This window comes from Pseudophryne corroboree, chromosome 12, assembly GCF_028390025.1.
Source record: "Pseudophryne corroboree isolate aPseCor3 chromosome 12, aPseCor3.hap2, whole genome shotgun sequence".
Classification (NCBI taxonomy): Eukaryota; Metazoa; Chordata; class Amphibia; order Anura; family Myobatrachidae; genus Pseudophryne; species Pseudophryne corroboree.
The window spans coordinates 20,137,198-20,151,297 of NC_086455.1; the positions used below are offsets into that span (position 1 = coordinate 20,137,198).

The 14,100-nt window shown below is 45.5% G+C and overlaps 1 protein-coding gene and 1 pseudogene across 3 annotated transcripts in view; both read right to left on the bottom strand.

Annotated features, from left to right (window-relative positions):
* Positions 1-14,100, bottom strand: part of LOC134980365 (uncharacterized) — a 196,465-nt gene that overhangs the window by 74,329 nt on the left and 108,036 nt on the right. For all 3 annotated transcript variants that reach the window (XM_063947163.1, XM_063947162.1, XM_063947161.1), the window contains exon 14: positions 1,347-1,415. In XM_063947163.1, the coding sequence (XP_063803233.1) occupies positions 1,347-1,415 (69 nt within the window). The remainder of the gene's footprint in view (positions 1-1,346; positions 1,416-14,100) is intronic.
* On the bottom strand, positions 12,712-12,814 carry LOC134981592 (U5 spliceosomal RNA; annotated as a pseudogene).

Sequence of the window (14,100 nt, forward strand, 5' to 3'; positions counted from 1 at the left end):
ACAGGCCTGGGTCTAACTGCGGTTACTATACATAACATCCAACAGAGTGGTGCATTACACAGGAAGAGACCTGGGTCTAACTGCGCTTACTATACATAACATCCAACAGAGTGGTGCATTACACAGGAACAGGCCTGGGTCTAACTGCGCTTACTATACAGAACATCCAACAGAGTGGTGCATTACACAGGAACAGGCCTGGGTCTAACTGTGCTTACTATACATAATGTCCAACAGAGTGGTGCATTACACAGGAACAGACCTGGGTCTAACTGCGCTTACTATACAGAACATCCAACAGAGTGGTGCATTACACAGGAACAGGCCTGGGTCTAACTGCGCTTACTATACAGAACATCCAACAGAGTGGTGCATTACACAGGAACAGGCCTGGGTCTAACTGTGCTTACTATACATAATGTCCAACAGAGTGGTGCATTACACAGGAACAGGCCTTGGTCTAACTGCGCTTACTATACATAAAATCCAAGAGTGGTGCATTACACAGGAACAGGCCTGGGTCTAACTGCGGTTACTATACATAACATCCAACAGAGTGGTGCATTACACAGGAAGAGACCTGGGTCTAACTGCGCTTACTATACATAACATCCAACAGAGTGGTGCATTACACAGGAACAGACCTGGGTCTAACTGCGGTTACTATACATAACATCCAACAGAGTGGTGCATTACACAGGAAGAGACCTGGGTCTAACTGCGCTTACTATCCATAACATCCAACAGAGTGGTGCATTACACAGGAACAGACCTGGGTCTAACTGCGCTTACTATACATAACATCCAACAGAGTGGTGCATTACATAGGAACAGGCCTGGGTCTAACTGCGCTTACTATACATAACATCCAACAGAGTGGTGCATTACACAGGAAGAGACCTGGGTCTAACTGCGCTTACTATCCATAACATCCAACAGAGTGGTGCATTACACAGGAACAGGCCTGGGTCTAACTGCGCTTACTATACAGAACATCCAACAGAGTGGTGCATTACACAGGAACAGACCTGGGTCTAACTGCGCTTACTAAACATAGGTGGATAAGCTTTAAAGCAGGCATGGCCAACCTGTGGCTCTCCAGCTGTTGTAAAACTACAAGTCCCATCATGCTTTGCCACAGTTTTGCTATGAGGGAATGCTAAAACTGTGGCAGGGCATGCTGGGATGTGTAGTTTCACAACATCTGGAGAGCCACAGGTTGGCCAGGCCTGCTTTAAAGGGATGGGTGGATGTTTTAGGAGTAGATTTGGGTTCTAGCTGGAAGGATTTATCATATTTATACAACGCTATTAACAAGTTTAGAATGACGCCTCATTAATACATACCTCCGGGGTTCCTTTTTCCGTAACCACTCTGATTTTTATACCTGCTATCCCTGTGGGTTTCGCCAGAATCTGCAAAGTAACATATATAAAGATGGTCATAGACCCTTGAAAAAGTAACTATGATAATAATAATAGACATTTATAACAAAAATTGTAATCAGCAATGTATAAAAAAAAAAAAAAAAAAAAAAAAGGTTTTGTTACAGTATTCATATTCTGGGTTTCCAATGCCAACACTAATGCCTGGGGCACCATATATAAATTACTGGGAGAAGGATGATGGCAGCTGCTACCGTCTCCTTGGAGAGGGGGAGAAAAAAAAAAAAAAAAAAGATTTTGGTACTTACCAGATAAATCCTTCTCCTTGAATCCACAGGGGGCACTGGAGTACTCTTGGGATATGGACGGGCGTTAGCAGGACATGCACTGAATATTTTAATTAGTAACTCTCCTCCCCTCCATACTCCCAAAGTACCTCAGTGTTTTTTACTGAGCCGAACAGGAGCGATAGAGGGGATGAACAATGGAGAATGACATAACATTATAACATAACGGACAACAATGAAGTTGACACATAACGTAACGGACAACTAAACAGTTGGCACAATAATAGATATCACCTGAACATTTGAACAAATCTGTGAGAATGTGTTACCATAAGATCCACTGAACTTACCCACAAGACAGGTAAAAACTGCTCTGGGTGGGCTTCTAGTGCCCCCTGTGGATTCAAAGAAAAAGGATTACCAAAATCCTATTTTCTTTTTCATCCACTAGGGGTCATTGGAGTACTCTTGGGACGTACCAAAGTTTCCCCCTTGGGCAGGAGAGCTTTTTGGCACCTGTAACACTAGACGGCCAATGCTAGATGCTGATGCCGCAAATGTATCAAACTTGTAAAAGCGCACAAATGTGAGCACTGATGACCATGTAGCCGCACGGCAAAGTTGTGTCGTAGAAGCTCCACGACCTGCTGCCCATGAAGTTCCCACAGAACGTGTTGAATGAGCTGAAACTGATGTGGCGGCTGTAGCCTAGCAAGGAGGTAAGCCTGACGGATGGTAAATTTAATCCATCTGGACAAGGTCTGCTTGGAAGCTGGCCAACCCATCTTGACCATCATAGAGAACAAACAATTTATCAGTTTTACGTACAGTTGATGTTTGGGCCACATAAACGCGAAGTGCGCGTACCACATCTAACGTAGCTGGAGTTCCTGCCCTTTCTGATAATACCAGAACTACGATTGGTTGATTGATGTGAAAAGATACTACCCTTGGTAGGATAGCGCGATTCGTCAGATGTTCTGCTCTATCATGAAACACCAAATACGGCGTCTTGCATGACAAGGCCTCCAATTCTGAAACACGCCTTGCTGAAGGCTAAGGTTAAAAGAAAAACCGGTTTTCCAAGTTAGAAACTTAACATCCACTTGTTGTAAGGGTTCAAAAAGTGAAGACTGTAAAAAAAAAAAAAAATCTAAAACCAGATTCAAGTCCCATGGAGCTGTAGGTGGTGTAAATGGAGGTTGTACTCTGAGGACACCTTGCAGGAAAGTGTGCACTGTTGGCAAAAGGGCCAAACGCCTTTGAAAGTAAAATTGACAAGGCAGAGACCTGCACCTTTAGTGTAGATAAACGTAGTCCTCCATCTAACCCAGTTTGTAAAAAGAGCAAAAGATGGGATAACTTGAAAAATGAGGTCAGAAACTTCTGAGCTTCACACCACCCTATATAGGCACGTCAAATCCTATGATATTGAGCTGCCGTAACTGGCTTCCTAGCACGTAACATGGTTGGTATAACAGATTCTGGAATACCCTCTCTTCTTAAAAGGGCGGTTTCAACAGCCACCCCGTCAAACGCAGCCGCGCTAAACCAGGGTAAAGGAAAGGACCCTGTTGTAACAGGTCCGGACGTAGCAGGAACGGCCAAGGATAGTCTGCGAGTAGCCTACGCAGATCCGAGAACCATGCTCTCCGAGGCCAATGAGGCGCCACTAGTATGACCATAGTGCACTCTCATTTGATCCGCTTTAGCAACAGAGAAAGCAGCAGAAACTGAAACCAGATACACGAGGCCACGTGATCGAGAGAGCATCCACTGCCTTTGGATCTCGTGTTCTGGACTCATACTGGGATGTTTGATTCTGGCGAGATGCCATTAAATCCACCTGTGGGTAACCCCACTGCTGGACCAACATCTGAACACACTTCTGGATTTAATGCCCCTTCTCCTGGATGAAAATCCTGACAGCTGAGATAATCCACCTCCCAGTTGTCCACTCCTTCAATGAGCACTGACGACAATATCACCTGGTGATGCTCGGCCCAATTGAGGATTCGAGCAACTTCCCGCGTGGCCATGCGACTTCGTGTAACGCCTTGTTTGTTCATGTTTGCGACTGCCGCCGCATTGTCTGACTGGACCTGGACAGTCTGAGACCGGAGCATGCGCACTGCTTGTCGCAGCGTGTTGTAAATTGCCCTGAGTTCCAGGACATTAACAGTAATCTTACTTGGTCTGACCAGAGACCTTGTAGCTGACAATTTTGGACCACTGCTCCCCAACCTCTGAGACTTGCGTCCGTCGTTCGAATTATCCAATTCCAGACTCCGAACCTTTTCCCTGCGGTGAGATTGTGTACTTGGAGCCACCAGAGTAGAGATATTCTGGCTTTTGGAGACAACCGCATCATCTGATGAATTTGTAGATGCGAGCCTGAGCAGTGTGCGAGAACATCCAGTTGAAAAGGACGAGAGTGAAATCTTCCGAACTGGAGCGCTTCGAAACATGCCACCATCTTTCCTAACAGTCGAATGCACCGAGACTGTCCGTGGTTTGAGCACTAACCAGATGACGAATACTTTGTACCTTCTGTTCTGGCAGGTAAATTTGTTGATCCACTGTATCGATAATTATTCCTAGGAATTGTAGTCTGAGAAGGAATCCGGTTTGATTTCTTGAAGTTGACAATCCAACCGTGCTGAACTAGTACACTGTACGTTAGCAAGGCATGTTGAAGGAGTATCTGTTGAGAAGGAGCTTTGATGAGCAGTTCGTAGCAGATCAATTGTCCACTCCCGAAATGAACACTGCCGACAATATCACCTGGTGATGCTCGGCCCAACTGAGGATTCGAGCGACTTCCCGCATGGCGATGCAGCTTCTTGTTCCTCGTTTGTTGATGTACGCAACTGCAGTCGCGTTGTCTGACTGCACTTGGAAAGTCTGAGACCGGAGCATGTGCACTGCTTGTCGTAGCGCGTTGTAAATTGCTGGCGTTCCAGGACATTTATAGACAGCAATCTCTCGCGAACTGTCCAGAGACCCTGAAGCTGACAATCTTGGATCACAGCTCCCCAACCTCTGGGACTCGCGTCCGTCGTTAGAATTATCCAATTCCAGACGCCGACCCTTTTTCCTGCGGTGAGATTGTGTACTTGGAACCACCAAAGTAGTGATACTCTGGCCCGTGGAGACAACTGCACCCTCTGGTGAATCTGCAGATGTGAGCCTGACCACTGTGCGAGCACATCCAGTTGAAAAGGACGTGAGTGAAATCTTCCGAATTGGAGTGCTTCAAAAGCCGCCACCATTTTTCCTAACAGTCGAATGCACAAAAGTACAGAGACCGTGCGTGGCTTGAGCACTAACTGTACCAGATGATGAATACCCTGTACCTTCTGTTATGGCAGGTAAATTCTTTGATCCACTGTATCGAGAGCATTCCTAGGAATTGAAGTCGTTGAGACGGAATCAGATTTGATTTCTTGAAGTTGACAATCCAACCGTGCTGAACTAGCACATTGTATGTCAGCAAGGCATGTTGGAGAAGTATCTGTTGAGACTGAGCTTTAATGAGCAGATCGTCCAAGTAAGGAACTATTATCACTCCCAGGAAACTGAGATGAGCTATCACAGACATCACTTTTGTGAATACCCGAGGCGCTGACGAGAGGCCAAACGGTAGGGCCTGAAATTGATAATGGTTTTGTTGTACTGTAAACCTCAAGTGCACCTGATGCGGTGGCCAAACTGGAATGTGCAAGTACGCATCCTTGAGATCCAGCACAATCATGAATTTCTGTGGCTCTAAACCTGCAATTACTGACCGCAAGGATTCCATCTAGAATCTGTAGTAAGTGACGTATTGATTGAGTCCCTTTAGGTTCAATATCAGTCTGACAGACCATCCGGGTTTGGTACTACAAAAATACTGGAATAACTGTGACCCTGTTGGTGAACTGGAACCGGGATCAAAACTGCTGAATCTACGAGAGATTGAGTCGCGGTCTGCAGAACCGCCTTTTTGTCTTCTGACACAAGCACACCTGTCTTGAAAATGCACTTTGGTGGGAGACAATCTAACTCTATTTTGTAAACTTTTAATACTAAATTGTGGATACACCCATCTGTGGATGTCCAAAACCACGCCAAATGAAACGTCTGAAGGCATGCTCCCACAACTGTAAATACGAGATGGGCTGGGAGCCTGTCATGACACTGGCTTGCCCTCGAGTCCCGACGACGGTTAGTGGTTTGTTGAAAACCACGTCTACTGTGTGGTTGTTCCTCTAGCACGGCCTCGAAAGGACTGAGGTCTAAAGGATTCAAACGCTGGTCCTGAATATTTTCGTTTAGGAGCCTGTGTAGGCAATGGTAGGAAAACAGATTTCCACTCCGTGGCCTCAGAAATCCATTTGTCCAATTCAGGACCAAACATCACGCCAGAGTAAGGTAACGCTTCTATTCCACGTTTGGACTAGTGCAGCTGAAAGGCGAGAACTAACCTGGCCGACGTCCGTAGAAACTGTACATAGATACTCATCAGATTCACAGATGTGATCTGCAAGAAGTAATAAGGTGGTCTTCTTGTAGGGCTGACCTGAGCTGTGTTATCCATACAATTACAGCCTTATTTACCCAAATTCCAACCAAAGCAGGCCTAAGCAACACCCCTACTGCTGTATACATTGACTTTAGCATAGCGTCTAGCTTACGCTTTGACAGGTCTTTAAGCGTAGTAGCAGTTGGTACTGGAATGGTTAACTTTTTAGAAAGTTTAGACAGACGCATCCACTGTCGGAGGATTCTCCCATTTAGACGTCAGACTTTGGAAACTGTTAACTAGACAGAAACCGGGGAGGTATAAAAAACTGTTTATCCGGATTCTTCCATGCCTCTGTTAACTGCTTATTAAGAGACTCTTAATAAGGAACACACACCGGAGAGCTGTGGTTTAGCAAATAACTCATCATTTGAAAGAGGTTCTTCAGTCTCCGTAGTACCCAACGTACTACCCTGATGAGATTATCAATGGCCGGACTATCAGTAACCTCACTATCTGACTCCTGGCCCAATTCACCCTCCTCATGTTCCTCTTGAGATACGAGGTCTGGCATGGAATGGTCTGAATGCAACATAGTAGAAACTGGTAACTTCTAAGACAAATGATAACTATCTTTAGGACCCGAACTAGACTTGTCCAGAGACCCCTCCGGTATCTCAGGTGGTATCACCGGAGCCTCAGATCTAGCCACCTCACGCTCCTTTCGAGCGGCGGCCAATTCAGATTGTAATCCAGACATCACATCATCCGCTAGCATTGCCCATGGAGGATCAGGAGAAGAACTCGTATTTATAGCTGTATTTACAAAACATACTGGGCATGTGGTAGATCCATAAAGGTAACACTCTCCCACAAACATTGCAGCTAAACTGCTTTTTTGATTTAGCATTATCCTTACTCATGTATACAGACAGACAAGTAGACAAATACAGACAAGTCCCACGACTCAGTAAAAATGTTACTAAAGTGTGTATATGGCCACACTATATGAAACCTGATCTGTCCGAATTTCTACTAACACCCCTACTCCATCCAGTGGCCGAGTGTTGTAGGACAGCTAACTTCCTGGAAGAAGAAGCAGGAAGTTGAGTTAAAATGGCCCCCAGCCAAGTGCTTATATTCCTATGTAAAACACAGCAATCATGTCAGGTTATATGTATGTGTCACTGGTACATTTATAACCCACTTAAAAGCATACAGTCTCTTAATAGTAATATGCATTGTATTAATACAGCCTGTTGTAGGTGCTGCGGGCATTACCACCCCCCACTATCTCCTCCTGCAGTGGCGCTGCTTGTAATAGAGACAGACCGAGGAAGCAGTGAGCGCTGTACGCGATCTGAGTGAGGGAGCCAGGGAGTGCTGCGACAGACGGCAGCGGTACCAGTAGCAGCCAGGAGATGTGGAGCGGCGGAGGGCAGCCAGCGGTACAATTACTATCAGCGGCCGGGAGCTGGGGAGCGGCGGCCAGCAGTAAGAGTGCAGCTGGGTTAGGAAGAGGCAGCGGAAGCAGCACTGTAATAAAATGAGCAGTTCCCACACAGCGGGGCGGGAGCATGATCTGACCGCTCTTACTTGAGGCTGATGTTGGAGGCTATGACGTGGCTTCTCGTGTAAGCTCTGTCCAGCTCCTTCCTGCAGCTCAGTGACAATAGCTGAGCTGCTTGTGCTCTATGGCAGTGCTCCTCTGGTGAGCGCCGACAAGCCAATAGCTGCCCCAGCAGCTTCCACAATCCCGGAACCAAGCTTCTTTATAAGCTGGGAAAGGATTGAGAGCAAAAAGTTAAAATAAAAAAAGTAAAAAATAGAAAAAACGTAGAGAATCTCCACGTGTGCTCTATCCATAATTGAGCACAGAAAAACCACTGAGGTACTTTGGGAGTATGGAGGGGGTGGAGAGTTATTAATTTAAATATTTAAATGTGCCCTATCCTGCTAACATCCCGTCCAAATCCCAAGAGTACTCGAGTGACCCCAAGTGGATGAAAAAGAAATGACCATACAAAGTTCCTTCCATGAGATATATGGATACAGCTACAGGCTACAATAGTCTCAGCTCACTAGATGGAGAAGTGCAGTCTGTCAATTCTACAATGTAACATATGAGCGAGATAATGAGTTATGGCAGCCTTACCTTTGTTCACTCTCTCTTTGAAGTTCATGGGGTACACAGGGAACATCTGGGTTGTAGATGGTGGATGAGAGTCCGGGAACCAAACAGTTAAGCTTTCAGCATATCTCAGAATGATCAGAGCATTCTGGGATACGCTGAAAGCTTAACTGTCTGGTGCCCAGACTCTCATTAACCACCTACAACCCAGATGTTCCCTGTGTACCCCATGAACTTCGAAGAAAGTTAACAAAAGGCAAGTCTACCATAACTCTCCTTTTGTTCGTCTGGGTTCATAGGGGTTCCACAGACAATTGGGGATGTCCCAAAGCAGTATTTCAAGGGAGGGGACGCACCTGAGCGGATAAAAGAATTTGGCGTCCAATGGAAGCATCCTGGAAAGCGAATGTATCAGACATAAAACCTAAGAAGCATGCGATTAGAAGACCACACAGCCGCTTTGCACAATTGTTCGGCAGACGCCCCACGTTCCTTAGTTAACAAATCTGGTGAGGCAAAAATAGGATTTTGGTACTTACCAGGTAAATCCTTTTCTTTGAATCCATAGGGGGCACTGGAGTACTCTTGGGATATGGACGGGCGTAGCCGAACAAAGGCACTCTCCCCCCTCCATATCCCCGAGTACCTCAGTGTACGACCTCAGTGTTTTTTACTGAGCGAACAGGAACTATATAGAGAGGTTGACAATGGAGAATACCTATAACATAACGGACAACAACAAAGTTGACCCATGACTTTACTGTCAACTAAACAGTTGACACCATAACCGATAGAACTTTATAATTTGAACCAATCGGTGAAAATGTGTTACCATAAGCTCCTTTGAGCTTAATACCACCCAAGTAAAACGTGTTCACTAAGCTCCCTTGAGCTTAAAACAACCCAGGTAAAACTGCTCTGGGTGGGCGTCCAGTGCCCCCTATGGATTCAAAGAAAAGGATTTACCTGGTAAGTACCAAAATCCTATTTTCTTTATCATCCACTAGGGGTCACTGGAGTACTCTTGGGACGTACCAAAGCTTCCCTCGTGGGCGGGAGAGCTGTTTGATACTTGTAACAGTAGGCAGCCAAAGCTAGATGCTGATGCCGCCACCATTCATAACGTGTAACCGTGCACAAACGTGGTGCACTGAAGGCTATGTAGCCGCGTTGTAGACGCTCCACGACCCGCTGGGTCTGACATTCCCACAGAACCTGTGGAATGAGCTATTACGGACGTAGGCGGTTGTAACTTAGTCTTAAAGTAAGCCTGACTTGTAGTCATTATTATCCAACTGGATAATGTCTGCTGAGAAACTGGCTAACCCCAGTTGGCAGCATCATAAAGAACAAACAACGTATTCATATCACGTACTGTAGACGTTCGGAACATATATAACGCGTAACGCGTGTACCACATTCAGAATTCTAGAATGTGCTGTCCACACAGAAACCACTATTGGTATATTGATGTGAAGAATACGAAAGCGGATTTCGTCCGAAAATCTGCTTTGTCATGAGAAAACTCAAATACGGTGGCTTGGAATACAAGGCACCCAAATATGAAAACAAAACCCTTGCCGAAGCCAAGGCTAGAAGAACAATGTTTTCCAAAGTAAGAAACTTAATCCCCATTTGTTGTAAGGGTTCAAATATGCAAACTGTAAGAAATGTGAAGCCAACCTCAAGTTACCTGGCGCTGTAGGTGGGATAAATAGAGTCTGAACTTTGGTGACACCTTGTATAACGGTGTGTACAGACGCAATAAAGACAAACGTCTTTGAAGATAAGTTTACTACACAGATACCTGCACCCTCCGTGCAGGTAAACGCAGTTTTCCATCCCACCCCACGGTAACTTGAAGGATGATGTCGGAAACTTCCGAGGTTTACGACTTATGTAAGCACACGAATTTTTGTAATAATGAGCTGCCTTAAGCGGCCTACTAGCTCGTAACATGGTTGGTATAACAGATACTGTAATGCTCTATTTCTTAAGAGGGCGGTCTGAACCCTCACCCCATCAACCGCAGCTGCGGTACGTAGGTAATAGGTACATAGGTAAGTATGGGCAAAAAAAACGTTCCCTGATGTAACAGGTTGGACGTATTATGAGCGGGCCAAGATCGTGTGCAAGTATTCCTTGGAAATTCGAGAAGCAACTTCTTCGAAACCCATGAGATACCACCAGTATGACTGTGACGAACTGTCTTATGATCCGTTTTGGCAACGGATAGAGCAGCGGAAAATGGTGGAGCCAGATACACGATGCTGAATGACCACATGAATGTGAGAGACTCCACCGCCACTGCCCTTGTGATCTGTTGTTTTGTACACATACTGAGCTTTTGTAATTGTGGCGAGATGCCATCATGTATACCTGAGGGTAACCCCCTTCTGTGGACTCACATATGAAACACCTCTGGATTTCATGTCCAGTTTTCAGGATCCAAATCCTGACTGGTGAGATCATCTGTCTAACAGATGTCCACTCACGGAATGATCCCTTGATATTTTCACATAATGGTGTTCTGAGTCATTGAGGATTCGAGTTACCTGGCGCATTGCCATGCGGCTTTTTTGTGTATGCAACTGCCGTTGCGTTGTCTGACTGCCCCTGGTCAGACTGAAAGCGAAGCATGTAGTGCATTGTAAAATGCACGGAGTTCCAGGACATTTATCGACAGCAATCTGTCGTGATCCTTTTAGAACCTTTGTCGCTGATCTTTTTTAAACTACAACTTCTGACCTCTGCGACTCTCGTCCAGAGTATTATACACCCTCGCCCCTCTGTGGGAACCGCGAGTGAAGGCGGCGAACTAAATCGCTTCTTAACAGGTGAATACACCAATGTACCGTTAGTGTGCGTGATTTGCACTAATTACTAGATGTACATTTGTTCTTGCTGGTGTAGTAGGTAAATATCTTTGATTTACCGTATTTATAATCTTACCTAGGAATTGACATCGTTTAGACGGAATTATATTTTGAACGTGATCTGCCACCGCAGTATACATTAGTAGCGCAAGTTAGAGGAACTTTGTTGAGACAGAGTTCTTATGAGCAGATCGTCTAAGATAGAGAAACTCTGTTGCGACAGAGGTTTTATGTGAGATGAACTATCATCTTCCAACATCACTTTGGTATATACCAGAGTCTAAGAAACGGTAGACCTGAAATGGTTAATGGTTGTGGCGATTTGCAAACACTAAAACCTGTGATGAACAAACCGGAATGGGTATATACGTATTGTGAAGATCAAGTGCAAGTATTCAATTTTGTGGCTCCAATATGCCAATACTAACCGCAGCAAATCCATTTTCAAACTGCAGTAAGTGACTTGCTGATTGAAACTGCGACGGAGCTGTATGGTTTTGTTACCCCAAACAGAGGGGAATAAGCAACCGTGACTCTGTTGTTGTACTACTGCCTGTATTATAAAGACAGCTGAAACCCAGCAGAGACTAAATGGCTACCTGCCAAACCGTTCGACTGAGGCAGTCATGTCCTTTAATCTGTAACTAGCTGAGACCTCCATGAGTTGAAGTCTGGAAACCCCGCAAAAGTAACATGTAAAGACGCGCTTCCACAATTGGAAAAGAGGTCATCAAACTACTGGCTTGCTGACCGTAGCGTCCTGTCGTTACAAGGCGTGAGTGTTTTGTACCACCGCCTTGAAAAACTGAAGTCTAAAGGGATTAAACGCCGGCACAAGTATTCCGTTTTGATACTGGATGCGGTAATGGCTGAATATCAAATTTAGGACCAACAAGCTGTGGCCTTGTCGTGCTGAACTAGTGACGATGAAAAGTGAGAATCGAAGTACCGTCGTTAGAAGCAGCTTTACAGATATACTCTGCAGCTTCTTTTAACAGTAATGTCATTGTTTCCATACATAGTCTAGTGACCCAAATGTTTCTTGGGTCTTTATAATGTTTGACACAGACGCATTTACCAATGGCGGATGGCGTCATCTTGGAAACGATTAAATAGTGGTCAAAGTCTACTAAGTGTAACAATGGAGACATTGACTCACTGTAATTTAGCAATGTATGTTGGCAACAACCCTGCACTATCTGAGTGCTGGTCTAATGTACCCTTCTCACTCGTAGTTATCGGTGTGAGATTTGACATAGAATCGTGCATTAAATTATAAGACCAGGTAAATAAACACTGTGGTACCCAAAGGGAAATTGGCCCTTTGGAAAGACTGTCTTTTGTTAGAGCTGGCGGAATAACTTCCGAGACTCCGATGTTTATTTGAATTGCCAATGCTTAAAATAGGACTTGAAAATTATTTTTTAGTCTGCGCTAGAGCCTTACTCGCTATGCAGACAGACACCACAATAGGCAACGGACAGCCATTGCACGCCTTATGACGTTATCATGTCATATATATATTTTATTGCTGAACAGCATATTAATATTAAACTCATGGTTGTTTCTCTCTACGGAAATCTTTAGTAAAAAACAAAAGATTTATTCGCTGTGAAGAGAAACCAGAGTAATCTTTATGTGAAAAGCAGCTCACATGGCCTATGAAACCCGAACCAAATTCCTACTAACACCCCTGCGCCTCTGGTGGCTTAGAGATGTAGGGCAGGAATGTTCCAGAATTACAAACTGGAAAACAACAGGAAGCATGGTTAAAATGGCCCCTTTGCCATGCTGACCGTGATAATCACAGAACAAATTACAAATGTTACCGTGTTAATCTAGCCTATTATACAGTATAATCACAGGCCGGGTACAACACATGCTCTATGAATAAATATATATATATATTCCAGACATTAATATATTTATACAGCATCAATATAGGCTCAATAGCCTCTTACAATGTTAATAACAGCCATTAATATATATAGGCTCAAAAACCTATTATACTGCCACATCACAGACAGTAATATAGATTTAATAGACCATTACTGTCAGGACATCCTTATAAATATCTTATACATATATTTAACCTGGCAGCTTCCACCGGGTCTCTTCCCCCCACCGTCTCTGTACTGAGACTGAGAGAGCTGCGGCGGCCGACAGCCTTTGAGAAGAGATCATCACCTCTGGCCGTTGGGAGGGCGCCTGAGTGGGGAGAGCAGCGGTGTCGCTTTCCACCGCTGGGAAACACGCACGGCCGGACGGAGCGGCTGATAAGTATGGCTTCCCCCCTTCTCTGCTGTGTCTGAGTGGGGAGAGCAGCCACGTGCTGTGCGGCCGGACGAAGCTGCGGCCGAACGGAGCGCTCACTGTCTCTGTGAGAGCCTGCGTAGCGGCTGGGCATAGCGCGTCTGAGCTCCCCCTGCTGTCCAGCCGGACGGAGCTCAGTATGAGTGTTAACCCCTACATAGCGGGGCGGCAGCCTGCGCTGACCGCCCCGTTTCCCCAGCCTACCTTCCTGATTATGGCTGCGACGCTGTAACTCCTGGCTGTGACGGGGCTTCTTCTGTGTAAGCTCCGTCCAGCTTCAGTGAAATGAGTCATGGCTGTGACGGGGCTTCTTCTGTGTAAGCTCCGTCCAGCTTCAGTGAAATGAGTCATGGCTGTGACGGGGCTTCTTCTGTGTAAGCTCCGTCCAGCTTCAGTGAAATGAGTCATGGCTGTGACGGGGCTTCTTCTGTGTAAGCTCCGTCCAGCTTCAGTGAAATGAGTCATGGCTGTGACGGGGCTTCTTCTGTGTAAGCTCCGTCCAGCTTCAGTGAAATGAGTCATGGCTGTGACGGGGCTTCTTCTGTGTAAGCTCCGTCCAGCTTCAGTGAAATGAGTCATGGCTGTGACGGGGCTTCTTCTGTGT